Source organism: Jaminaea rosea, assembly GCF_003144245.1.
Source record: "Jaminaea rosea strain MCA 5214 unplaced genomic scaffold BDZ90scaffold_7, whole genome shotgun sequence".
NCBI lineage: Eukaryota > Fungi > Basidiomycota > Exobasidiomycetes > Microstromatales > Jaminaea > Jaminaea rosea.
Genome location: NW_020289981.1, coordinates 308,624 through 330,963, shown reverse-complemented (window position 1 = coordinate 330,963; position 22,340 = coordinate 308,624). Strand labels below are relative to the sequence as shown.

The window sequence follows — 22,340 nt, the reverse complement described above, 5'->3', positions numbered from 1 at the left end:
GATGATGGAAGGCCAGAGGTGAGCGGTTTGAGGTCATAGGCCCACACGGCCCACGAAGAGACGGAGGATTCGCGCAGCTGACACCCCCACGTCTGCGGCATTGCTCTATGCTGAAATCGGACTTGCAGCTGACATTGCAAGGCAGAGTAGCGCCAGCTTTCTCCCTTGTTGGAGACGAGGGAGACTATTGGACCGGTAGCCGTGGTAGCCAGCTGCTCCAGCTCGGCAGCGATCAGACGACCGTCATCTTCTGCTAATGAGGCGAATCGTTGTGGGATGACTTCAGGGCGAATGTAATCGATGTCTTCCTCGCCCTCCAGCGGTGCGTCCGCAGGGAGAGTCGAGATGAGCGTATCGCTCCATGTCCTGATCTTGTAAGCACCATTACGTTCATACCAAGTCCCGATGTCACTCCAGAGTACGCTACAGATCGCGTCGTTCCCGTAATGGCTCCCATCAGCTCGTGGTGTAACCGGAGAGACAGCTGTAGCTGCGGCGGCTTTGCTGATGAAGGAGTGTGGGGGCGAGCCAAGCGGGCGAAGCTTCTCGTGGAGGAGACGCATCATGACTCCGCCAAGGCCGAGACCACGGTGAGGCGAGGGGGTGAAGACTCCCCCGATGAGGTAGATTGGAGATGGGTTGACGGTCGGATGGGAGCTAGTGGACGAGGAAGGGTAGGCGACGAGGCCTTCGAAACGAAACTGTATGAGGCCGGACCAGCATGGTCAGCAAACGTCATCTGCACTTCATCAGCTCAGCGCTTAGAGCTCACCGTCAACGAAGTGCATCTGAAATCCAAAGTGGTCCGGTCATCCTGTGGCACGAGCACCCTGCGCGCCCATACAGACCATCATGTCGCGTCAGCCTTTGGTCCTACATCTCCGTACATTCTCCCTCGCCATTACTTACCACGCCCTCCTCTCAGCAAGCTTTGCCCCAGTCATCGTCTCCTCAGCAATCCAGTAGTCTTCCTCAGCCCGGCCGCGCCTCCAATGCTGGTGGTCTCGGTAGATCGCTGCGCGTACCGCTAGGTGTTGCTCTCGAGTGGCCTCGACGAGGATCAGGTCGGAGGAGCTCCTCGATTGAGCTGCCGCACTGGTGCCATCTTGAGCCGTGGGAATGGTCATGCTTGTAACTTCGATTGAGGAGCTTGCAGTCTTTGCTGGCTTGAGCCTTGATCTCAATGGGAAGGCTAGGAGGCAAGAAAGGAAGCGAGGGGGGGGGGGGGGGGGGGGGGGGACAGCAAAGTGTCAAGGGATCAGGCAATGCCGGTATCGAGCCGAGAAGCAGATGGCTCAAGTCACAAGCCGATGCGAGTGATAAGCAGAGGACGGAGAAGGTGTTCGAGGAGTAGAATGGGGTTGCAACGTAAGAAGAGCAGAGCAAAGAGTTGGAAACGGACGATCTCTGTGCGGGCTCGCGTCGTGATGCTCTCAATGACTCGGCGACGCTGGTTCGACGTGAAAGGCTCCGAGATGCTTGCAAAGATGATGAAATCGTATTTATGAAGAAGCCATAGGATTTAGTATGAATTGCGGTGCTCTCCGTCGCACGTCAGTCTTTCTTTCAGAGCTTGGTGAACCTGAGAAGATGGAGAGGTGTCAGTATCCTTGTGAAGTGGAGGTAACGGCACCAACTTACCACCTAGGATGAATCAACTCGAGCAACTCTCCCGCCTTGGCAAAGAAGGCCTTGAACTCCTCCTGCTCGGTATGATGCTTCATACCCGCTTTGGTCTTGTACTCCTCGTAAACAATGAAAGTGACAGGGCCCTGGACCGACTTGCTCACGCGGTACACGGTCGTGTCGGGCTCATCGTCCGAGTTGGCCTTGGCTTGGATCTTGGCCAGATGAGAGGCCACCTCGTCCTCTTTGCCGGCTTTGGGCTGAATATGGACCAATAGCTGGACAGGAGCGATATCAGGCACTTGAGAAAGGTCGTCTTTCGGGAGATGAGCCATTGTGATCGAACGTGTGGTGTTGAGTGATGACTAGGAGGGACGGGTGAGCCAGACGGGAGAGGTCCTGGGTCAATGCTTCATCCGGCTGCTTGTCCAAAGGCCGAATCGAGGATTCGCGTGGAGGTCATTACGACCGTGGGTCAGCCGATCCTGAGACAGGCCATGATAGCGTGATCGAGTGCTCAAGATACGGCGGGGATGGCAACGATCTACAGGAGGCGATGATGTACGATTGAGCTCAACATCAAAGGAGGCCACTTGTCAAGACGTCATGGACAGGCCCGTCGACGGCGAGCCATGGCTGCTAGCTGGGAGAGCCTCCAAATGACTCGCCGAGAATGAGCCCGCGACTGCGGCGCATCTGCATTCTACTGATGAGTTGATGATGATCACCAAACACATTGCGAGTGCATCGATCATCCCCGCAGTTGCGTTGCTGGGCTCTATCTGCCGCTTACCATGCTGCCCGGCGCTACGGCCGCGGCGGCTTCGGCCTTGAGGAATCAATGAGCCGACGGGGCGCTGAGCGGACAGACGCGAAGGGCGAAGTGACGCCAGAGGAAATGGGGATTGATTGTGAACCACACTTCGTAATCCTTGCCAACGCCCTCGAAGCTCCCTACCCCGCATCCTCCTCTCACCTAGGCCAGCGTTGAGCGTCAGACTTCTCTGACTGCGCTATTTGGCCTCGTACCCTCGTCTCCTCACTCTTGGCGCTGCCATGGGCCTCCTCTCGCTGGGCACGCCTCTTGACTGGCCAGAGACACAGGCGCTAGCCTCGCACGTCCGCAAGCATGGAATCGAGCAGCTCCTCTCTCTCTGGTACAAGGTCAGAGACCGTAGAGGGGATAGAGTACTCTGGGGAGACGAGCTTGAGTACATCGTCGTCTGTTTCGACGAGGAGACCAAGAATGCCACTTTGAGTCTCCGTCAGGGCGAGATCCTCAAAGTTTTGGCAGAAAGCCACGCCGATAGCTGCGAGAAGATCCAGGATGGCCTTGAGGATCAAATCCCTACCTTCCACCCAGAGTACGGGCGCTATATGCTCGAGAGCACACCAGGGGCACCATATGGTGCTAGCCCAAAGGAGCTCTCCGCGGTGGAGCGCAACATGCGTATGCGCAGGCGAATCGCACGTCGTCACCTCAAGCCAAACGAGGTGCCTCTCACCCTCACCAGCTTCCCACGCTTAGGTGTGACGGACGGCGTCTTCCTCGATGACCCCACTCTCGTACCCAATGGCAAGGCCAGCCAGTCCCTCTTCCTCCCTGACGACATCATCAACCAACACGCGCGCTTCCCCACACTAACGGCCAACATTCGCAAGCGCAAAGGGAGCAAGGTAGCCATCAATCTGCCCATCTTTGTCGACGAGAAGACACCGCAGCCTTTCATTGATCCAACGATCCCGTGGGACCGGAACCTCTTTCCCGGCGACTCAGAGGCAAAAGAAGGGGCAGCCAAGCCAGACCACATCTACATGGACTCGATGGGCTTCGGCATGGGGTGCTGCTGTTTGCAGGTCACATTCCAAGCCTGCTCAATCCACGAAGCTCGCGCGATTTACGACCAGCTTGTGCCCGTCACACCCATCATTCTCGCTCTCACCGCTGCATCACCTGCGTATCGGGGCTACCTCGCCGATGTAGATGCGAGATGGAGCGTCATCTCTGGTGCGGTGGATGATCGTACGCCAGAGGAGAGGGGTTTGAAGCCGCTCGAGGGGAACAAGAATGGCACCAGGATGAGGATGAACAAGAGCAGATACGACTCGGTCGACTCGTACCTCTCGCTTGAGTCGGCCAACAGGCCGGAATATAGTGACAACCCGTTCCCGGTGGACGAGGGGTGAGTTCGTGGCCGCGAGGACGACTTTCAGTCATGTTTTCCCTTACTGATCACACCTCGGCCTGCTTTTGGCCCGCTCACAGCGTTCGAGCCCGCCTCGAAGAAGCCGGAATGGATCCCGTCCTCTCCTCTCACTTCGCCCACCTCTTCATCCGCGACCCCCTCGTCATCTTCTCCGAAATGGTCGATCAGGACGATTCGTCTTCCATGGACCACTTCGAGAACATTCAGTCGACCAATTGGCAGACCATGCGCTTTAAGCCACCACCGCTGGGCGACAAGATCGGCTGGCGTGTCGAGGTCCGCAGCATGGAGGTTCAGGTGACCGACTTTGAGAATGCGGCATTCAGCGTCTTTGTGGTGCTACTCACGAGGGCCATTCTGAGTTTCAGGCTCAACTTCTACATGCCGATCTCCAAGGTAGATGTCAATATGTTGAGGGCACAGAAGAGGGATGCGGTTGGGCAGGAGAAGTTCTACTTTAGAAAGGATGTCTACAGGACACGTGAGAGGCATTCAGCGGCAAGGAGTGCAGCGCATTCACGGGAGCCGTCGGTGAATGGTAATGGTCCCACAAGTGGCGGGTCGGCTGCGGCTGCTGGAGGATCAAACGGCCCTGCCCGCTTCTTTGAGGGACGATACCCCACGCCCTCAGGCTCACGAGCCGCCTCACCAGCACCGTGGCTGCCGCCCGTGGAGGAGGAGTACGACGAGTTTACCATCAACGAGCTCATCAATGGCAAGTCAGCGCCAGCCGACGATGCAAATGAGGATGGAGCATCTTCTTCATCCTCGTCTTCGAGCTCTAGCAGCTTCCCTGGCCTGGTACCGCTAGTTTCCTCCTACCTCGACGCCTTGGACATCGACGTCTCTACACGCGCAGAGATGGACGCATACCTCTCCCTCGTCTCGGCCCGCGCCAATGGGACACTCGTGACTGCCGCTACCTGGATACGGCGATACATTCGCTCCCATCCTGCGTACAAGGGGGACTCGGTGGTCAATCAGGAGATCAACTACGATCTCTGCAAGACGTTGGATCGCGTTGAGAGGGGAGAAGAGGAGGCGCCGGGTTTCTTGCCTGAGGGATACGCTGAGAGGAGGAGGAAGCAGGAAGTCAAAGAGGCAGGAGGAGCTGCGGCCGCCAAGGCGGCAGCAGCGGCAGCAGCAGCTGCTGAGGCAAAGAAGGATCTGGCGACTGCGAATGGCGATGGCGATGGTGAGGAGGGGAAGCCACTTTCGCCATTGACGGCTGCTGCTGCTGCTACGAGCAACGCGGCGGGAGTGGGAGCAGGTGTGGGCGTCAAGGATGATGGGCGCGACTTGATGTTACAGGCGGCTCATGCTGATGCGCAGGCGAAGAAGCAGGCAGACGGACCGTAGCCATACGGGCACCTCGCATTATCTTGCTGCATCGCTTCCGTACGCGCCGTCCTGCTTGCATCGCCGTATCGCCTCACTCGTATCCCACACGCTGTCATATACATCTAGACGCTGGACGTGGCATGGTATTATTCATCAGAGATATTAGCAAGAACGAGTCGTGGACACTTGATCGGTCGTTGGCGCCTCAGTCGAGGATGATGCGCACCCCTTCGCCCACATCGCTGAGCAAGTTTGTCCCACCTGCAGGGGAGGGAGACGGGCAACCGATGAAGACCCGGCTGCGAATTTTGGCCTCAGCTGCACTGATCATCGGCGGGGCTGCTGAAGGCTGGCCAGAAGCATCGTCGCCGACTGCAGTCGTCCCTCCGCCAGTCTTGATAGCCTGTTCCGCCTCACTCATAGCGATCATCAGCGCTTCGAGCGCTTCAGCTCCCCATCCTCCCTTTTCCTGGCTTTCCCCGTCTTCCACCATCATCTCCTCCGCATCCTCCCCTGTCCGGGCGCCTCTCCTGCTCCTCGCCCCATCAAAGAAGACCAAGTCCACCGTGATGTGCGGGAAAGCCTCGTCCACCAGCTGATGGTTCGCCTCCAGCTCTGCAGGGATCGCGTCCACGGAGCGGTAGCAGTGCGCGAGAGTGAGATGGCCGACGGAGGGCTCGTTTCGAGAGAGGTAAAGGAGAGCTTGTAGGAGATGAGGGAGTGAGTCGGTTGATGTGAGGAACTGCGCAACGGAGGAGAGAGAGATAGGGTGAGTGAAGGGTAAGAGGAGGATGAGCGGGACGGGGCCGGGCAACTCACGATAGCACGATTCTCCCTTCTCTGTCTCGCGACCCAAGCTTTGGACCGCCTGACGATCCACGCCGCCAAGCCTCTATTGTCTTTGCTCGCCTTCCTGACCACAAGCTCGCCATCGTCAGCATCGTGTCCATTCCCCGTGCCCACTCCACCGTCAGCGAACAGTACGCTCGGCGCCCAGACCCCGATGAAATGCAGCAGCGGCACCCTGTTCGCCCATGCCAGCAGCAGCACGGCAATCACGCCTGCGTACGCTGCCGCTTGGGCGAGCGCGAGAGGCGAGAGGGCCACGTTCCCAGCCAAGGCAACAATTGTGATGCAGAGTGAGAGGAGAACGATGCGTGGTGGTAAGGGCCGCGGGGTGGAGCGGGAGGAGAAGAGGAGCGGCCGTGAGTGGAAGGCTAGGAGGGAGGAGAGGCCGAAGAGGGTTAGGACCGCGAGGAAAGCGAGGGAGACTGCGCGTGCGGGTCGAGAGGATTAAAGAAATGCGTCAGTGAGCGCAATGGCCAGTCTTGCCACTTGGCACCTCAGCACTCACATATGCTCGATAAAGTCAACTGGTCGAAACCTGCCGTAGCGCAAACGATGATGCATAAACCCAAGTAGGCAGTCAAGCACCATACGGGCGCTCCCGTCCTCTTCAGCGTACCTGCCAACCAGCGCGGCAGAGTGCCATCGGCGCACATAGCTAGCAACAGTCCTGCACACGATATGGCGCCCGTCAGCACCCCACCGCAGAGCACGACAGCTGCATCCACCGTGATGTAGATGTGTAGTCCCTTTCCCCCTGCAACGGACGCCAGGAGAGCGAGGACGTCGTTTGATGATTGAATCTGCTTGAGCGGAACGACGGCTAGGACCAGCAGGGCCATCGGCGCCTCCAGTAGTGCTACGCTGAGCCAGATGTTACGGAGAGCCTTGCTGAATGAGCCTGAGGCAACGGAGGCTGCATAGCTGACCGTAGTCTCGAATCCTGTGAGACCGACGAAAGCGACCACTGTGCCGTCGAACAAGGCTCGCGCTGTTGACTTGCCGTTGGGCGAGGGAGAGACCCAGTTGCCGATCAGGATTGCACTTCCTTGTCGGCCCCAGGCGATGCAGCCTGCAACGAGGAGAGCGAGCATTGCTGCATTGTGGAATGAATAGATGGAGAGGGCCGTCGTGGAGCTGTCACGCAGCCCGAGTAGACCGACTGCAGTGAGGGCGACGAGGAAGATGAGAGTGAATGCTGTGCCCGAGAGCCGCTGGCCTGCTTCACTTGAAGCGTACGAGGCAGCCGTGCTTGCTGATACAGCTCCGGTGCTTACTGCGTCCAGCAACGTGATCGCTCCGGCTACGAGGGCCAAGGTCCGGCTGCTGCAGACGTTGAGAATGTACGAGTAAGAAGCAGCATTACTCCCACAGCTGAGCGTTTGAGCCAGTGCATGGATGACGATGAGGGTCGGGATCATTAGGAGGGCCGCGAGGACGAGACAGACGGGTGTCCACACGCCAGCAACGGCAAAGACGGAGGGGAGAGCGTAGAAGATGCTGCCCGTGACGGCGTTGCCTGCAATGGCCATTGCTCTCAATTGGCCTAGTCTCGGGCGATTGCGCCGTTGGCGTACCCGATGCTCAGCCCGTTTCCATTGATCCTCGGTGATATCAAGCATCGCCATGCTGCCCCAGCCCGCAAAGTCGTAGTCGTTGAGTGGGGCGGCCCTTGCTGGTCCCTCTGTCCTGCTTCGCCCCATTTTGAGCGTCGAGCCTTGCCAGCCTGACTCGACGTCGGCATGGTGATGATGTTGGCCATCTGAGCCGGCGTGGTGCTCGTCGTCGTGAGGGGTGAAGAGGCGTCGTTTCCTCTGGCGTCGAACGATGGTTGCGAATTGGGATTGCGCAAAGGAAGGAGGGCGAGGTATAGCAGTACTGCGTCGTGCTCTTGGGATATCATCATCAGTCATGTCATCATCGTAGGTCTTGCTGAGTGGACGTGAGTTCTCGTCGTCGTCCTCATCGCCCTTGCGGCTGCCTTCTATTGTGCGTGTCCTGGTACGTTGCCTGACGGCCTTTTCAGGCGAAGCAGCGTACAGCTCCACCGGCGGGTAGGTGCCCAGATCATACGACGAAGACGATGCTTCAGCTGGCGGATGGGATGGGCCCGCAGCGGTATCGACCTGCTTGCCTTGCTTGCCCATGGCGGGCGAGCTTGACAGAAGGCGAGTGACAAGCAAGTCAGGAGGTGAGAGCAACACAACACGGCCGTGGAGCACTGACCTCGAGTTCAATTTTGAAATCGACCAAGTCCCTTTCCGCCGCCGCCGCCGCCGCTGCCGCCGCCGGGGACTTTGATTCCAATCCTTCCTCAGCAGCACCATCCCTCACAAGAGCATCAAGATGGCGTCAGAAGAAGTGCAAGGAGCACAGATAAAAGCGACGGCACCAGGAGTAGACTCTCAGTCCGACCCGTCATCGCTCAACAACCGTCTCGATAGCATCAGCCTCAGCTCCGTTCCACCTGCTCCCACTCCCTCGTCCTCCTCGCCCTCCTCCTCATCAAAGCCCTCCAAACCCGCAAAGTCCTCCAAATCGCCGCATCCCAAATCTCCGGCATCTCAACCACCTCTCACTCAACTCAGTCGAGCCCTCTCCTACCTGCTCCGTCACGGTGCCGAAAAGGAGAAGCTCCCCATCCGACCCGATGGCTTCATCCCTGTCACCGAGTGCTTGAAGCGCTCTCGAGTCAAGCAGATAGACATGGAGCCTGACAATGGGCAATTCACCAAGGACGGTAAGAAGAAAAGGAGAGAGCCCAAGTTGGAGGATGTAAGGCGTGTAGTGGAGGATGTGGCGCCTGGGGAGAAGAGGAGATTTGAGATGAGGGAAATCGACGGCAACTGCTTCGTTAGGGCGATTCAGGGCCATACGATCGAGAGCGTCAAGGAATTGGATCATGTAGCTGTAACGCTACAGAATCTCGACGTACTCGCATTACCGACGGCGAAGACAGACAGTGAGAGCGCTACGAGCCCACAAGAGGAGGGCGAGCCTCGTCTCCCACCCGGCGTCGAGATCCTTCATGGGACCACTGAGCCAGCATGGGATCTCATCAAGCAGTCCGGTTGGCTGAGCAGGATGAAGCGAAATCATATCCACCTGGCGAGGGCACGTCCAGGTGTCGAAGGTGTGGGGAGTGGTGAGTGCGAGCCACGCTGGCCGTGGCGGTAACGTTGGAGGCAGGCGACATTGGGGAGTTTCAACGGAAGTAAAGCGAATACTGACTACGCATCTGTCGCCATCATGCTCAGGCATGAGACCAAACTCCCCGCTTCTGATCCACATCGACCTCATCAATGCTCTCCGTGATGGAGTGCCTTTCCACCTCGCGAGCAATGGCGCTCTTTTGACTGCAGGCGTCGACGAGAAGGGGGTGCTACCGCTCAAATACGTGATCAAGGTGGAAAGCAGGAAGGGGGAGGTAGTCTGGGAGAGGGATTAGATGAGGAAGGCAGGGGAAGCAGGGGTGTGGGGTGGGAGGCGATGTCTCGTAGTGACTCCTGCTCTTCAATGCAACAGGGCTAGTCGAGTAGCTGCAAAGCTTTCTCCTCGCCATGCTGAACCCTAGAATCTCATCGCTCTTCCCATGCTCGATCGCTCGTCCGCCGGACTCCTCGTCGCTCCTTTTCTTCCTCACGCGCGAGGGTATGCGAGTGAAAGTGTACATTGGGTCATGTAGAATGAACAAGGGACAAGGTGATGATGGCCAAAGATGCCCCGCACATCGATGGGTCGACATGGACGATGATGTGTGTAGCTCGATGCTTGCAGATCAGTGTTGGAGAAGAAGAGGAAGAAGGTGTGATGGTTGGACGAGCGTGATGGAGCCTGATGGGGGAAGAGTAGGATGCCGTCGGGTCAGCATGTGCTGATGGTGTGACGATGGTCATGATAAAGTTGCCCTGCTGCACTGCCCCAGCTATTCCTCGTCAACTCTCACAGGAGCATTGAGCGGCCTGCTCATGCTTGCTCACCGTGATGCCAACCGCCGAGTATAGCCCGTGTTGCAACACTGATCGCCCCGCATCTCGCTGTCTACGCTGACGACGCTAATCCCTCGCAACCTAATTCACCGCATCTCATCAAATGTGCATAGCAATACCCACCCTCTGTTGAGCTCCTCAATGTCTCTACGCCTTCACCCAATTCCTCCTATCCCTCTCGCGACCCTAACCAGCTTACGCCGACTTGGCGGCGACCTTGCTCTTCTTAGCACCGGTCTGGAAGCCGTTCTTGGCCTTGCGAGGGACGGTGCGAAGATGACGCATGCGACCAGTGCCCGTAGTGTGGCGGCGCTTTGCCTTCTGACCCCAGTTGTACGAGCGGGTCTTGGCCGAGGGGTATCCGCAGCTAGCGCAGGTGCCCTTCTGCTTGTGAGCTGACCTGTTGCCACATCGGGGGCAGATAGTGTGCGACTTCGTGCTGTGAGTGGCAGAGGAGGCGAGGGAGAGCGAGACAGTCAGTTGAGATTGCTCGGGGCCATGAAGTGTGCAGCGTATGGCTGAGGAGGGGGGGCGACACTCACTGCCTGAGACCGAACGAGGTAGTACCCTTGGTCACTGCGAGGGGGAAAGATGAGAATGGACGAAGTCAATGATCTGCAATAGTGCAAGAGTGCTCGCTATTGCGGCGACTCACTCTTGTCTTGAGGATGGAGGGGTGATGGTGGTGAGGACGAAGGGCCAAAGCGGGTGCGGACGAGGGCGAGTTCGTCCTTCCCTCACTCGCTGCAGCCCGCCCGCCTGCTCGCGCCGTGAGACAGCCACGTGGTGTCGAGGAGAGAAGAAAGAGAGCGGGACAAGTCACGTGCAGCATCTGCGGTCCCGCCCCGCTCAGGCTCAAAGGAATTCGACAACCCAAGGACAGACTCGACTTGAGAGCGAGCGTCGGCGAGGCCAGAGCCAGGCCAGAGAGAGAGAGAGCGCGGGCACACGAACGACTGGGTGCTCATCGACTGCTACGACTCCACGCCTCCGCTCTCTTGACCTCGTTCCTCAACCATCACCCCTCCCTCTTCTTCATCGTAAGTACGGCATGCAAGCGTAGAGATACGCTAGTCGTACCAGGCGGGCGTACAGAAGGATCGCAGCAGTCGTAGCCGGCAGTCGAGTGCAGCAAGGACTTAGCTCGGACGGGAAGATTGCGAAGGAAGGGCTAGCCTCTCGTGATAGGCAGGTGATGGGAAAGATTGAGCAGGGAGCTCTGTCGCTGGAAGGGCAAAGGGATGCATGATGCTTGGTGTTCTGCTGCCACTGCTACGACTGCTGCGTCTCAAGCCTCCTGGACTCGACCGCCTTCCATTCATCCATTGTCGAGAATTCGATCCTAATCTGCGTCTCCTCCCTCCTCTCCCCTCTCACAGTCAACAATGGCCCCCACCAAGAAGGAAGGACGCAAGCAGCGTTCGGCTCTCCAGGACGTCGTGACCAGGGAGTAGTGAGTGTCATACCTCCAACGACCTTAGACTACGTCGCCGACCTCAAACTGACCTTCGACCACTCGTCCTCGCGCAGCACCATCCACCTTCACAAGCGCGTCCACGACGTCGCCTTCAAGAAGCGTGCGCCCAAGGGTGTCAAGGAGGTCATCAAGTTTGCGCAGAAGGCAATGGGCACCAAGGATGTTCGCATCGACCCCAAGATGAACCAGGAGATCTGGAAGCTCGGTGTCAAGGACGTTCCCAGGAGGGTCCGCGTTCGTCTTGAGCGTGAGTAGGCGTCAGGCGTGCAAAAGTCAATTGCTCTGGTGGACGATGGGATCAGCAGGAGATGGGCCGAGAAGCTGGGGACCAAAGTGACGCGAGATGGTTGGAGGGTATACTGCAAGGCTAGCATAGCTTGGCTTGTCAGGCCAAGGCTGGCAGTAGCGAGAGCCTGATGCAGTGTCAAGGGGACGACTGCTGGCTGCGATTTCTCTCCTTGCCGCGAACCACCGACTGACTTTTCCCCATTCCCCGCATCTCTACAGGCAAGCGCAACGACGACGAGGCGGCCAAGGAGAAGCTCTACACCTACGTCACCCCCGTCCTCGGCATCACCGACTTCCACGGCCTGCAGACGGAGACGATTGACGCCGAGTAAATGCAGCAGCGCTTTCCCGCCAAAGCATTCTCTCCTCCGTCAGCATCGCATCATCACCCGCTCTCCTTTGACTCTTGCTCCTTTCATGTAACACTTGTTCCACCTGGGCGCCGGGAGCTTTGATCACCTTCTTCGGTGCTCGTAGTCCTCCTCGTCTTCTGGCTCGCCATCATGGCCTGTATGTCCCTCTTTCGAGAGGTGCGTGCAAACGATGGCAAATGAGAATCGTAAGATCTTCTCATCGTAAGGTAGCTGGGACGGCGTGAGCGTGGCCGTGCGTTTTCTACGTGTGTGTTCAGCCGAGAGACCGCCGAAGCTCTCATGATGTTGATGATGAAGTGATCTGAAGCTGCGTGAGCTCTGTCTTTTCTTATTGGCGATTATGACTGTCCGATCAGCCACCCTTCAAGGTCCTCGATGCTGAGAGCGTTGATCACGGTACTTCTCGCCATTGGTGGCCGTTGCCGCCCCTCCTCTTTGGCCGTGCGTCCCGGCTTCGCGCGCGCCACGAGGCGGATCCCGACGTCGAGGCTGAAGTCAAGTCGGGCCTGATTGGCAATCGCGGCGAGGGCGGGGAGAGAGGCGAGAGAGCCAGAGCCAGAGAGCAGCGAACGTCGATTCGACTTCCAACCCTCGCCACATCTCCAAGTTGCCGCTCCTTCACCAACACTTCGATATCCCCTTGCAACCACTCTCTAGAGTAGCTGCAAGCAATTGCCATCGCGGCTCAGAGTCGTCAGTTGTTGTCACCTTCTCATCCTCTTCATCGCCACATCGTCTGCTCTCCTTCGCCACTTGGCCACCCGCGCGCCCATCATGCTCTCTCGCACTCTGCGCTCATCCACGAGCGCTGCCAGAGCGGTAGCTGCTCCTCGTGTGGCATCGAGCAGCTTTGCCACTTCATCAAGAGCAATGCTCGCCACCCCTGCACCGGAGAAGAAGATGGTCACCCTCACCATCGACGGCAAGGAGGTCACTGTGCCCCAGGGTACCGCTCTCATTCAGGCTTGCGAGCAGGCTGGTGCTCAGGTGAGTCCGTTTATCCCCAAATTGTCGCCGCATTTAAGACTTCCTCACACCTCATCCATTCTCCTCCTTCTCATAGATCCCGCGCTTCTGCTACCACGAGCGTCTGCTCATCGCCGGTAACTGCCGCATGTGCCTCGTCGAGTCCAAGGGCGCTCCCAAGCCCATTGCCTCATGCGCTTGGCCCGTTCAGCCCGGACAAGTAGTTTCCACCACCTCTCCCCTCGTAGCCAAAGCCCGTGAAGGAGTCATGGAGTTCCTCCTCGCCAACCACCCGCTCGACTGCCCCATCTGTGATTGGGGTGGCGAGTGCGACTTGCAGGACCAGTCGATGAGGTATGGCTCTGACAGGGGAAGGATGCACGAGGTTGCTGGAAAGAGGGCTGTGGAGGACAAGAACTTGGGACCATTGGTCAAGACGGTTATGACTAGATGCATTCAGTGCACTCGTTGCGTGCGATTCGCAAATGACGTTGCTGGTGTCCAGGACTTGGGCACATCGGGACGTGGCAATGACTTGCAGATTGGCACATACGTCGAGAAGAGGTGAGTGGTACGCTCGCGCGACGCTCTCAATCAATGTCACCACGACGAGACTGACCTTGCTTCGCTGGCCCCTCGTCCACTCAGCATCAACTCCGAGATGTCGGGCAACATGATCGACCTTTGTCCCGTCGGTGCCCTCACGTCAAAGCCCTACGCCTTCACCGCTCGACCTTGGGAGCTCAAGAAGTCAGAGTCCATCGATGTTCTCGACGCCGTTGGGTCTAACATTCGCGTCGACTCGCGAGGCGTCCAGGTCATGCGTGTCCTTCCCCGCCTCAACGAGGACGTCAACGAGGAGTGGATCAACGATAAGACCCGCTACGCCGCAGATGGACTTAAGTACCAGCGCCTCACTACCCCGCTCATCAAGCAGGGCGACCGCTTCGTTCCCGCTTCATGGCCCGAGGCACTTGCCACCGTTGCTGAGGGTCTCGAGCAGTCTGGCGCCAAGGGCGACGAGATCAAGGGTGTCGTCGGTTCCCTCGCCGACGCTGAATCCATGGTGGCACTCAAGGACCTCATGAACCGCCTTGGCTCCGAGAACGTCACCGTCGACCAACCAGCAGTCGACTCGGCAGCTCCCATCTACTCGCAGGACTTCCGCTCCAACTACATGATGAACTCGACCATCTCCGGCCTTGAGGAGGCAGATGCCCTCCTCCTCGTCGGTACCAACCCTCGCCACGAGGCCGCCATTGTCAACACTCGCATTCGCAAGGGCTACCTCCACAATGGCCTCGACGTGGGACTGATCGGGGAGAAGGTTGACCTCACCTACGACTACGCTCACGTCGGCAGCGATGCGCAAGCTGTACGTGACTTCGTTGCTGGAAAGGGCGAGTTTGCCAAGCTCTTCGGCAAGGCAAAGAAGCCCATGATCATCGTCGGCAGCGGTGTAGCGGAGCATGTAGACGGCAAGGCCATCCTCTCTGACTTGGCCACTCTCGTCGAGAAGAACAAGGACCGCATGCTCACTCAGGAGTGGAACGGTCTCAACTTCCTGCAGCGCACTGCCTCTCGTACGGCAGCTAACGACATCGGCATTCAGGCGAGCAACAACGCCACCAACCCGAAGTTCGTCTACCTCCTCGGCGCAGACGACGTCTCGCCCGAGTCCATCCCAGCAGACAGCTTTGTCGTCTATCAGGGCCACCACGGTGACGTTGGCGCATCGCTCGCGGACGTTGTCCTCCCCTCTGCAGCCTACACAGAGAAGAACGTCACCTACGTCAACACTGAAGGCCGCACGCAGCAGACGCGCGCCGCCGTCTCTCCCCCCGGCGCGGCAAGGGAAGACTGGAAGGTCATCCGTGCCCTGTCCGAGGTTTGCGGCGCCACACTCCCCTACGAGGATCTCCTCGACCTCAGGGATCGAATGTTCGAGGTCAGCCCATCCCTTGTTCGCTATGATGTCGCTGAGCCCACCAGCCGCGAGGCGGCAGAGGTTGCCTTGGCGGGCATGAAGGCGCTGGGTGGTTCAGGAAAGACGGCTGCCAAGATCAGCGGTGCGCCGTTGCTTGCGGCACTGACGAGGGAGAAGTTCTACACTACCGACCCCGTGAGCAGGGCGAGCCCGACGATGGCGCAGTGTGTCGAGGCGTTTGTCAAGGAGGTGCCTATGGAGCATACCGAGGGGATGGTCAACGTTGCGCCCCTCAACTAGAGGTGTGGTTCGAGGTTGATTCGTAGCAGCAATATCAGATCATGATTCACGCAAACAAACGACGTGACGCCACTATGACGAGAGCATGGGAATGAAGCAGATATGTCTCGGGAGAGCTGAAGATTGTATTATGGGTGGCAAATGCCGCTACTTTGTGTACACTGTGCCATGAGCGCGCTTACTACTTCTTGTACCCGGCCTCCTCGAGTGCCTCCTTGAGACTCTTGAGCAGGTGGTCAATCTGCCCATTCTTGGCGTCCTCAACAACCGTCACCTGGCCCATTGCCCCGATCCTGAAGTACTCGTCTTTGCACTCCTTGTGCAGACCAGCAGCAAAGACTACGTCCCTCTTCACCAGGCGCGGGAGGAGGTCCGCAGCCTTGAATCCCTTGGGGTAGCGCACCGCCGTCATTCCGTGCGCTCCGTCCTTGATGCCGTCCTGTACGAGTTGGTCAAGGCCGAGCTCCTTCTGTACGTAGTTCTTGATGCGGTCAGAAGCGGCCTTGTGCATGGCCCAACGCTCCTCAATCGAGGGGCTCTTCTTTGTGATCTTGGTGAGCGAAGCGTGCAGAGCGTACAGGAGGTTGGTGGGAGGCGTACCGAAGTATGCGCCCGTGCCTGCCTCGTAAGCCTTCATGACCGGGATCCACTTGGCCCAGCTGGCGTAGTAGGAGTTGGGGCGAGTCTTGCGGCTCTCAAAGGCCTTGATCGCCTTCTTTGATGCGGCGAGGAGCATAAGGCCGGGAGGGCAGCCGAGACCCTTCTGCGAGGCGGTGAGGACGACGTCGATTCCCCACTCGTCCATGCGAATCTCTTCCGATGCGACGGAGCAGACACCGTCAAGGACGAGGATGGTCTCGGGGCTCACGCGCTTAACAAGCTCGCCGAGCCCCTTGGCGTCGGAGAGGACGCCGGTGGAGGTGTCTACGTGAGTGAAGGTGAGGACCTTGTACTTCTTCTTCTTGAGCTCTGCCTCGACCTCTTGCAGGCTGGGCTTGGAGCCGATAGGCGCCTTGATTTGCGTCACCTTTGAGCCGTACACCTCGAGGCACTCAGCGAACGAGTCACCAAAGTAGCCCGAATTGAGAACAAGCGCCTCCTCTCCCGGCTCGATGACATTTGCTGCTACATGGTCCCAACCGAGCGTGCCGGAGCCAGCCGTGATGACGGGCTGGGCCTCAGGGGCGAGGAGGCAGTCGCGGAACATCCTGATGCAGTCGCCGAGGACAGGGACGAAATCCGGTGAGACGTGCGACATAGATGGGTGGGCATTGGCGAGCAAGACATCGTCTGCTACCTCGATTGGGCCTGGGATGACCAGGAGCTTGTGAGGGGCCTGCTTGAATTCTTGCGGGTTCGACATCGTGGCGGGAGATGTGTGGATGTGGCGACCCTGCGAATGTGGAAGGGTAATGATGATGGTGAGCGAATGATCGACGAGAAGCGATGCAATCGTGGCGCGCACGCACTATTTGTTCTACACGTCGAATGGCAGGCAGGCCGGAAGCCGATGGCAGCGTCGGCGTCGATGCAGTCGGGCGCGGGTGCGTTTGAGGGCCGAAGGAGAGGTCGGATACCGGTGGTCGAGAAGAAGGTGTGAACGACGAAGATGACGAGGGTCGCACCGTCGTCGAGGATGATGACGACGACGATGATGTTGAGGGAGATGAGTTGCCGGGTGCCATAGTGGGGGAGAATGCAGTAAAGGAGCGGGCCGAGGCAGGAAGTCGACGCCAACAAACAGCAGGGAGCATTCGAAAGTGCGGGGAGCAAGGGAAGAGGGGAGGTAGGCGTAGAGCGGTGAGCTACGCGCAAGTCCTGCAAGTCAATGGGGGTATTCCTGAGGCTGGCTGCCGTGTGCGGGCGACAAAGAGCGAAGAGCACTTACAAGTTTGATTGCAAAGTGGTGTGCGGTGTGGGAGGAGGAAGAAAGGTAGACTCGGCCCTTGGCCCTCTCTGCCCGCCTTCCTTGGCTTGGGCTCCCTTGGGTCTCGTCTGGCCCCCTCCTCGCAAGTGTGGAGAAGACCGCGGGGAATCGACGTGGCGAGTCGAAGGCCGACCGAGAGGCAGACGAGATGAGGCCGGTCAGAGCGGCCAAAGCCCGAAGAAGGACGGCGCAAACCAGCACAACTTTGTCAGGAAAGAAAAGGTCAAGCGTGGCTACTTTGGGGCTGGGCAAGAAGCTCGTTGAGACATTCTCAAGACATCGCCTTGTGGTAAGCTCGTTCCGCGAGCAGAATGCTAAGACTGAGGCTTGTGGCAGGCTGTGAGCGGAGAAAGGGTCAATCTTGACGCAGCGTCCTCGTCCTCACGCTTAGTCTCGTCGACGCAGCGACGAGCTTGTAAGGCATAATGTCGATATGCTCTGGCTAACGATGATGCCAATCCTTCGGGCTGACCAACAGCTCGATCTCAGTCATCTCACTGACGTCTGGCTGCGATGCTTGACGTTTCGCCCTCGCCCTCCTCGCCCGGCCGGCCGGCAGAAGTGAGAAGCTGCTGCCTAGCGCGCAGCGACGTCAGTCCAGCGCCAGTTGCGACACAGCGCTTCGAGGGGCAGGCGCTGCTGTTCTGCCTTGCTTGCCTTGCCGCTCGTTGCCGCATCGCCCGCCGGCAGCAGCAGCACCTCGACTAGAGTAGTAGCAGAGCACGGACATGACACGAGCCACAGACGGACGAATCGATTCATTCACGACGCAGCAACGCAGCGCAAAAGCAACGCCTACCCCATCCAAGGGTAGTCCACGAGCCACGAGCCAATTTGGAGCACAGCCTTTAAGCACGGCTGATCCTGACCCGCGGCTGTGCCTCACCTCTTTCGCTTCTTGACCTCTCCTCCGTACCATTGAACTTCGAGTCTCAAGCACCCTCGAGCTTTATTCGATTCATCACACTCTCAAGTCAACGTAATGGCAGCTCAAGGATATTATGGCGGCCCGCCGCAGCAGCAGCAGGGTGCATACGTGAGCGTCGCAGAGGAGGCACTTTGATGCATTGATACAGCAGAGAGCTCACCTTGTCTCCGGCTGGCTCGCCCGCCCGCAGTACCCGCCGCCTCCACAGCAGGGATACGGCGGCCCTCCTCAGCCTGGATACGGAGGAGGAGGGTATGGTGGACCTCCTCAGGGCGGCTATCCTCAACAGGGCTACCCGCAGCAGTACCCTCAGCGTGAGTGTGCCCAAGCAGGAAGCGACGCGGTTGGCCAATGCTCAAACCCCTTCCCCTTGCCATCCCGCCCGCGTCTACAGAGAACATGAGCCAACTTGAGCAACGACAGCAGAAGGTCAAGGACAAGTGGGTAGGAGACGACTAGGACACGATGCAAGGAGAAGCCTTAGCTGACCCTGCCAACCTCCTCTCCACCCGCGCGTTCGTAGGCATGGATGCTGCGGACCATGCTGCGCCTGCTGTGTTGGAGCTCTTGGTGAGCAGCTCCATCGAGAAATCCGGGCGAATCGCTGCTCGAACTGACCCGTCTTCTTTGCCCTCGCCCTCGCACAGCTTGCTGCTGTCTCGAGGACATTGCGTGTGCCGAGTGTCTCGACTGCATCTTCTAAGCAGACGACGTCGACCGGGCGCGAGCTGCCTTGATCGCACCAGCGAGCCGTCGCCTACAGCTGGACATCAAAGTCACGACGCGGTTGCAAAAATTGCCCTCTTCCCCTTTGTACCCTCCCCTGCTTCCTCTGCCAGCTCTAATCAAACACACCTTGGCCCTGCTCAACACACGCACCGCATCGTCTCCACGCTGTTCTCGCGGGTACGGATACAAGACTCGTGACATTGCAAAGAAACCGAATGAGAGGTGGAAAGCAAAAGCAGGTTGAGCAGTCGATGCGATGCGATGTGACGCGATACGTGAAGATTTTCCATGCGCCCAACCCACTCGCTATGCTTACTGCAAGAGACCCGGGTCGGCCACAATACCAGCCACGGCCGCGCTCGACAAAGTGACCAGAGCACCGGTGACGAGGGCCGACGGCGTCAGTCGCACAATGTCCGACTTGCGCTTGGGAGCCATAGCGCTGAGCACACCAATGTTGATGGACATCGAGGCAATGTTGGCGAAACCACAGAGGGCGTACGTGGTGATCAGGTAGCCTCGCGGGCTCAGAGGGTTCGGGCCCTTCATGACGGTGTTCTGCAGCGTGTTGTAGCCGACAAACTCATTAGCGATGATCTTGATGGCGATGAGCTTTGATACCTGAAGTACATCTCCACGGGGTACGCCGAGCATGAAGGTCAGAGGCCAGAGGACGTAGCCAAAGATGAGCTGCAGAGTCAGGGGCCCGTTGGAGTCCGTGATGTAGAGCGAGTTGCCGATGTAGGCAAGGATGCCGTTGATCGTCGTGACAAGAGAAACGAGGACGAGGACATTGCAGAAGATGAGGAGGGCAATCTTGAGACCAAAGGAAGCTCCGTTAGACAGCGCCTCGAAGAAGCTCTCGGCGCGGTCCTCCTCTGACTCCTCGCGGTTGATGACAACACGGCCGGCCGTGTCGCTGTCCTCGGTCTCGGGGTAGACAATCTTGGAGGCGGCGATACTTGCCGGGATCGACATGACACTCGAGGTGATCAGGTCTTTGCCGTTGACACCCAGCAAGACGTAGGCCGAAAAGACGGATCCGGCAATGGTGGCGAACCCACTCGTGAGAACCTGGTGGAATTCGGACTTGGTAAAGGTGGGGACGAAGGGTCGCACGAGTACGCAGTTCTCGCCTTGACCGATGAAGGGTGATGCAACCGCGACGACAGCCTCGCCACCGGAGATGCCAAAGGAGTAAAAGAAGACCCAAGCCGCCTTCTTGATGCAGTACTGCAGGGCGCCCGTGTAGAAGAGAGCAATGCAGAGGGCGACGAAGAAGATGATCGACGAAAGGACGTTGACGAAGAAGAAGTGGTTCTCGTTGACGAAAGTAGTGCTCCAGAAGAACTCCGCACCGCCGCCAATGCTGTAGTTGCCCTCAGGGGCCTGAGCTTGGACGAGGAGGTCAGCAGCGGCAATGGCGAGCCACCTGAAGAGGCTGAAAAATGCGTCGGTGCGGAAGACGAGAAGGGCTATAATGAATTGGAAGCCAATGCCCAGAATCGTTGTCCTTGCCTTGACGGCCTTGTGGTTCTTGCTGAAGGCAAAGAGGCCGCCGTAGATGAGGCCAAAGCCAACGAGGGAGATGGTACGGTTGCCGCGGTTGGAAGCCTCGTTCTCTGGCAGGCCGTACGTGGTACCAAAGATGAGAGCCAGGAGAGCAAGCCAACCAACGGCGAGCTTTCCGCGCGAAGGAAGCATCGACCACGGCTTGTTGACGCCGGTGCCCCATACGGTGGAGATAACACGGACGATGGGTCGCTGCGGCAGGTAGCGCGAGTTGTGGAAGAGGATGAGGAGGACAGCGCACATCGAGATGATGCCGATCGGAATGCGGCGATGAGCCACCTTGGGGTCGTCGTTGATGAGGGTAACGACAAACCAAGCGATCAAGAAGAGGACGAGGACCAAGTCTCGGAAGTAGACGGCGAAGCGGGAATGGATCAGTGGACCCAGCTTCTCGTAGAGGGGGTTGGACGACTTGCTGTTGTCGATGCCTTGAGCGCGCTGGGCCTGATGCTGCTCGAGCTCGCCCTCAGGGTGATGAAGTCCATGCTCGACGTCCTCCTGAGTGGGCTTCTCAGCGGACGAAGTCGAGCCGGCGCCGCCGCGATATGACGGCGTGCGCTCCATCGGGCTAGCTACGGTAGGCAGCTCGTTCTGTGACAGCAGTGAAGATTCGAAGGTCGTTCAGCGGCTACCCGTGCGGTGAGCTGTGTGCTGCCGCAGCTGAAGAAACTCACGACGCCAAGATCTTTTCGATCGACGTTGACCCTAGACATTGCTGCTAGATGATGAGGAGGACAAGGAATGGATGCGGGGGAGGGTTGGAAAAGATATGCAGGTGCCTGCGTTGCCACTGGTCTTTATTGAACGAAGCTTGTCGCTCGCTCGTGTCGCTTGTCCCTCGTTGCTGCGATATCGCGTCGCGAGAGTGAAGCTGGTTCCAGGGGGAAGGAAAGCGGAGATGAATCAGGAGGATGAAGCAGGAGCAAATCAGAGGCAGGCGTCTGGGGAAGAGACGCGATGAGAAGGGGCGCAAGGTCAGTGGGCCTGACGAGGAAGGAGCTACAAGGCGAGGCAGGTGGGAAAGAGTGAGTGAGGGCGAAGATAGGCTCGCAGGGCTCCGGGTCGAGAGACGAAAGCGGGGCAAAGTTTAAGGCGGCCAGACGGCGAAGAGTCGCGCGAGAGATACGCGGACGGCGGCGACGGCGGCGGCTAGCGCATCGGCAGGAGCAAAATGAGAGGAAGCCTCGAACTTCACAAGTCAGTCCAAGGCCCGGCCACGAACGCTCGTATCGCCTCGTGTCGAACAGGCTAAAATCCCTCTCTTCAGCACCTGGACTCGACTGCCGTTCGATGCGAGAGGGCAGCGAGCTACTGTACAGCAGCATGACCGCCCTCTTGACCTTTGTAATGTGTGGGCTTTGCTTTGCTTTGCGGCTGCCAACGCTGCGCTGCGCCCCGCGTCAAGACTTCCTACAGTACGTCGAGGCCTAGCCGCACCGCAAGGCAAAGGAAGCACCTGAGCCCAGAAGGAAGCGCCTCGCAAATCAGTGGCTACGCCGGCGCTCTCGCCGAGCAATGAATAGTCTCCGCCACCGACCGAGAGTACCGAGAGCTCACGCGACCACGCAGAGAAGACGAATTGGTTAGGAGGCTGAGGTGTTGGCAGGCAGAGCGCCACACCGCAGACTCGGTCACCTGCTGCTTCCCTATAGCCTCCGTCTTTGTCAAGGCGGCTCGGTTACTTGCAAAATGAAGAGGGTTGTCAAGGGTGCCTGGCCAGGGCGGGCGATACAGGACCTGGCTTGGCTTGGCTCGCCTTCTCCGGATCTTCCGACGCGATGCGGGCGCGTCCATTTCATATACATCTTCCAGAGGAGCGTCTTCTTATCGTGAGTGCGGAGAA

At 58.6% G+C, this 22,340-nt stretch overlaps 13 protein-coding genes across 13 annotated transcripts; 7 read left to right on the top strand and 6 right to left on the bottom strand.

The window, feature by feature from the left end:
* Positions 1–291: 291 nt before the first annotated feature.
* On the top strand, positions 292–1,148 carry BDZ90DRAFT_177403 (hypothetical protein). The gene is made up of 2 exons (XM_025503748.1): positions 292–840; positions 910–1,148. Exons 1-2 carry the CDS (start codon positions 447–449, stop codon positions 1,029–1,031), a joined length of 516 nt encoding a protein of 171 aa, XP_025362014.1. The 5' UTR covers positions 292–446; the 3' UTR covers positions 1,032–1,148.
* Positions 1,149–1,215: 67 nt separating this feature from the next.
* On the bottom strand, positions 1,216–2,418 carry BDZ90DRAFT_232380 (hypothetical protein). The gene is made up of 2 exons (XM_025506229.1): positions 1,642–2,418; positions 1,216–1,582 (listed from the first exon to the last, which is right to left on the bottom strand). The coding sequence occupies exons 1-2, from the start codon at positions 1,959–1,961 to the stop codon at positions 1,567–1,569; spliced, it is 336 nt and encodes a 111-aa protein (XP_025362013.1). The 5' UTR covers positions 1,962–2,418; the 3' UTR covers positions 1,216–1,566.
* Positions 2,419–2,541: 123 nt separating this feature from the next.
* Positions 2,542–5,354, top strand: BDZ90DRAFT_232379 (putative gamma-glutamylcysteine synthetase). Its single transcript, XM_025506228.1, has 2 exons — positions 2,542–3,809; positions 3,893–5,354. Exons 1-2 carry the CDS (start codon positions 2,683–2,685, stop codon positions 5,190–5,192), a joined length of 2,427 nt encoding a protein of 808 aa, XP_025362012.1. The 5' UTR covers positions 2,542–2,682; the 3' UTR covers positions 5,193–5,354.
* Positions 5,355–5,429: 75 nt separating this feature from the next.
* BDZ90DRAFT_177333 (hypothetical protein) lies at positions 5,430–8,211 on the bottom strand. Its single transcript, XM_025503747.1, has 2 exons — positions 6,529–8,211; positions 5,430–6,445 (listed from the first exon to the last, which is right to left on the bottom strand). The coding sequence occupies exons 1-2, from the start codon at positions 8,165–8,167 to the stop codon at positions 5,667–5,669; spliced, it is 2,418 nt and encodes an 805-aa protein (XP_025362011.1). The 5' UTR covers positions 8,168–8,211; the 3' UTR covers positions 5,430–5,666.
* Positions 8,212–8,328: 117 nt separating this feature from the next.
* On the top strand, positions 8,329–9,415 carry BDZ90DRAFT_232378 (hypothetical protein). The gene has a single exon (XM_025506227.1). It carries the CDS (start codon positions 8,367–8,369, stop codon positions 9,195–9,197), a length of 831 nt encoding a protein of 276 aa, XP_025362010.1. The 5' UTR covers positions 8,329–8,366; the 3' UTR covers positions 9,198–9,415.
* BDZ90DRAFT_232377 (hypothetical protein) lies at positions 9,036–9,550 on the top strand. Its single transcript, XM_025506226.1, has 2 exons — positions 9,036–9,165; positions 9,278–9,550. The coding sequence occupies exon 2, from the start codon at positions 9,280–9,282 to the stop codon at positions 9,466–9,468; it is 189 nt and encodes a 62-aa protein (XP_025362009.1). The 5' UTR covers positions 9,036–9,165; positions 9,278–9,279; the 3' UTR covers positions 9,469–9,550.
* A 462-nt stretch (positions 9,551–10,012) lies between these two features.
* On the bottom strand, positions 10,013–10,782 carry BDZ90DRAFT_177288 (hypothetical protein). Its single transcript, XM_025503746.1, has 3 exons — positions 10,665–10,782; positions 10,552–10,585; positions 10,013–10,448 (listed from the first exon to the last, which is right to left on the bottom strand). Coding segments are annotated over exons 1-3 (279 nt in total). The 5' UTR covers positions 10,666–10,782; the 3' UTR covers positions 10,013–10,204.
* Positions 10,783–11,011: 229 nt separating this feature from the next.
* BDZ90DRAFT_232373 (hypothetical protein) lies at positions 11,012–12,433 on the top strand. Its single transcript, XM_025506225.1, has 3 exons — positions 11,012–11,462; positions 11,540–11,733; positions 11,994–12,433. The coding sequence occupies exons 1-3, from the start codon at positions 11,395–11,397 to the stop codon at positions 12,104–12,106; spliced, it is 375 nt and encodes a 124-aa protein (XP_025362007.1). The 5' UTR covers positions 11,012–11,394; the 3' UTR covers positions 12,107–12,433.
* Positions 12,434–12,729: 296 nt separating this feature from the next.
* On the top strand, positions 12,730–15,579 carry BDZ90DRAFT_232372 (putative NADH dehydrogenase 78K chain precursor). The gene is made up of 3 exons (XM_025506224.1): positions 12,730–13,135; positions 13,212–13,678; positions 13,763–15,579. Exons 1-3 carry the CDS (start codon positions 12,923–12,925, stop codon positions 15,339–15,341), a joined length of 2,259 nt encoding a protein of 752 aa, XP_025362006.1. The 5' UTR covers positions 12,730–12,922; the 3' UTR covers positions 15,342–15,579.
* On the bottom strand, positions 15,180–17,353 carry BDZ90DRAFT_232371 (PLP-dependent transferase). The gene is made up of 3 exons (XM_025506223.1): positions 17,230–17,353; positions 16,811–17,146; positions 15,180–16,734 (listed from the first exon to the last, which is right to left on the bottom strand). Exons 2-3 carry the CDS (start codon positions 17,024–17,026, stop codon positions 15,523–15,525), a joined length of 1,428 nt encoding a protein of 475 aa, XP_025362005.1. The 5' UTR covers positions 17,027–17,146; positions 17,230–17,353; the 3' UTR covers positions 15,180–15,522.
* A 966-nt stretch (positions 17,354–18,319) lies between these two features.
* On the top strand, positions 18,320–19,180 carry BDZ90DRAFT_177036 (hypothetical protein). The gene has a single exon (XM_025503744.1). It carries the CDS (start codon positions 18,662–18,664, stop codon positions 19,121–19,123), a length of 462 nt encoding a protein of 153 aa, XP_025362004.1. The 5' UTR covers positions 18,320–18,661; the 3' UTR covers positions 19,124–19,180.
* On the bottom strand, positions 19,042–21,534 carry BDZ90DRAFT_232369 (hypothetical protein). The gene is made up of 2 exons (XM_025506222.1): positions 21,172–21,534; positions 19,042–21,088 (listed from the first exon to the last, which is right to left on the bottom strand). The coding sequence occupies exons 1-2, from the start codon at positions 21,208–21,210 to the stop codon at positions 19,238–19,240; spliced, it is 1,890 nt and encodes a 629-aa protein (XP_025362003.1). The 5' UTR covers positions 21,211–21,534; the 3' UTR covers positions 19,042–19,237.
* Positions 21,157–22,078, bottom strand: BDZ90DRAFT_177133 (hypothetical protein). Its single transcript, XM_025503745.1, has one exon. The coding sequence runs from the start codon at positions 21,820–21,822 to the stop codon at positions 21,295–21,297; it is 528 nt and encodes a 175-aa protein (XP_025362002.1). The 5' UTR covers positions 21,823–22,078; the 3' UTR covers positions 21,157–21,294.
* Between the last annotated feature and the right edge of the window lie 262 nt (positions 22,079–22,340).

Excerpts from the sequence above, each read along its gene's own strand:
- BDZ90DRAFT_177403 (XM_025503748.1), top strand. The coding sequence starts at position 447 with ATGGCTCCCATCAGCTCGTGGTGTAACCGGAGAGACAGCTGTAGCTGC. Across the intron at positions 841-909 it reads CACGAGCACCCTGCGCGCCC|CACGCCCTCCTCTCAGCAAG; the intron begins ATACAGACCATC and ends GCCATTACTTAC.
- BDZ90DRAFT_232380 (XM_025506229.1), bottom strand. The coding sequence starts at position 1,961 with ATGGCTCATCTCCCGAAAGACGACCTTTCTCAAGTGCCTGATATCGCT.
- BDZ90DRAFT_232379 (XM_025506228.1), top strand. The coding sequence starts at position 2,683 with ATGGGCCTCCTCTCGCTGGGCACGCCTCTTGACTGGCCAGAGACACAG. Across the intron at positions 3,810-3,892 it reads CCGTTCCCGGTGGACGAGGG|CGTTCGAGCCCGCCTCGAAG; the intron begins GTGAGTTCGTGG and ends GCCCGCTCACAG.
- BDZ90DRAFT_177333 (XM_025503747.1), bottom strand. The coding sequence starts at position 8,167 with ATGGGCAAGCAAGGCAAGCAGGTCGATACCGCTGCGGGCCCATCCCAT. Across the intron at positions 6,446-6,528 it reads GTTGACTTTATCGAGCATAT|TCTCCCTCGCTTTCCTCGCG; the intron begins GTGAGTGCTGAG and ends CCGCACGCGCAG.
- BDZ90DRAFT_232378 (XM_025506227.1), top strand. The coding sequence starts at position 8,367 with ATGGCGTCAGAAGAAGTGCAAGGAGCACAGATAAAAGCGACGGCACCA.
- BDZ90DRAFT_232377 (XM_025506226.1), top strand. The coding sequence starts at position 9,280 with ATGAGACCAAACTCCCCGCTTCTGATCCACATCGACCTCATCAATGCT.
- BDZ90DRAFT_177288 (XM_025503746.1), bottom strand. Across the intron at positions 10,449-10,551 it reads ACCTCGTTCGGTCTCAGGCA|CACGAAGTCGCACACTATCT; the intron begins GTGAGTGTCGCC and ends TGCCACTCACAG.
- BDZ90DRAFT_232373 (XM_025506225.1), top strand. The coding sequence starts at position 11,395 with ATGGCCCCCACCAAGAAGGAAGGACGCAAGCAGCGTTCGGCTCTCCAG. Across the intron at positions 11,463-11,539 it reads GACGTCGTGACCAGGGAGTA|CACCATCCACCTTCACAAGC; the intron begins GTGAGTGTCATA and ends GTCCTCGCGCAG. Across the intron at positions 11,734-11,993 it reads GGTCCGCGTTCGTCTTGAGC|GCAAGCGCAACGACGACGAG; the intron begins GTGAGTAGGCGT and ends GCATCTCTACAG.
- BDZ90DRAFT_232372 (XM_025506224.1), top strand. The coding sequence starts at position 12,923 with ATGCTCTCTCGCACTCTGCGCTCATCCACGAGCGCTGCCAGAGCGGTA. Across the intron at positions 13,136-13,211 it reads GCGAGCAGGCTGGTGCTCAG|ATCCCGCGCTTCTGCTACCA; the intron begins GTGAGTCCGTTT and ends TCCTTCTCATAG. Across the intron at positions 13,679-13,762 it reads GGCACATACGTCGAGAAGAG|CATCAACTCCGAGATGTCGG; the intron begins GTGAGTGGTACG and ends TCGTCCACTCAG.
- BDZ90DRAFT_232371 (XM_025506223.1), bottom strand. The coding sequence starts at position 17,026 with ATGGCACCCGGCAACTCATCTCCCTCAACATCATCGTCGTCGTCATCA. Across the intron at positions 16,735-16,810 it reads TTCGACGTGTAGAACAAATA|GGTCGCCACATCCACACATC; the intron begins GTGCGTGCGCGC and ends CCACATTCGCAG.
- BDZ90DRAFT_177036 (XM_025503744.1), top strand. The coding sequence starts at position 18,662 with ATGCAAGGAGAAGCCTTAGCTGACCCTGCCAACCTCCTCTCCACCCGC.
- BDZ90DRAFT_232369 (XM_025506222.1), bottom strand. The coding sequence starts at position 21,210 with ATGTCTAGGGTCAACGTCGATCGAAAAGATCTTGGCGTC. Across the intron at positions 21,089-21,171 it reads ATCGAAAAGATCTTGGCGTC|AACGAGCTGCCTACCGTAGC; the intron begins GTGAGTTTCTTC and ends CTGCTGTCACAG.
- BDZ90DRAFT_177133 (XM_025503745.1), bottom strand. The coding sequence starts at position 21,822 with ATGCTGCTGTACAGTAGCTCGCTGCCCTCTCGCATCGAACGGCAGTCG.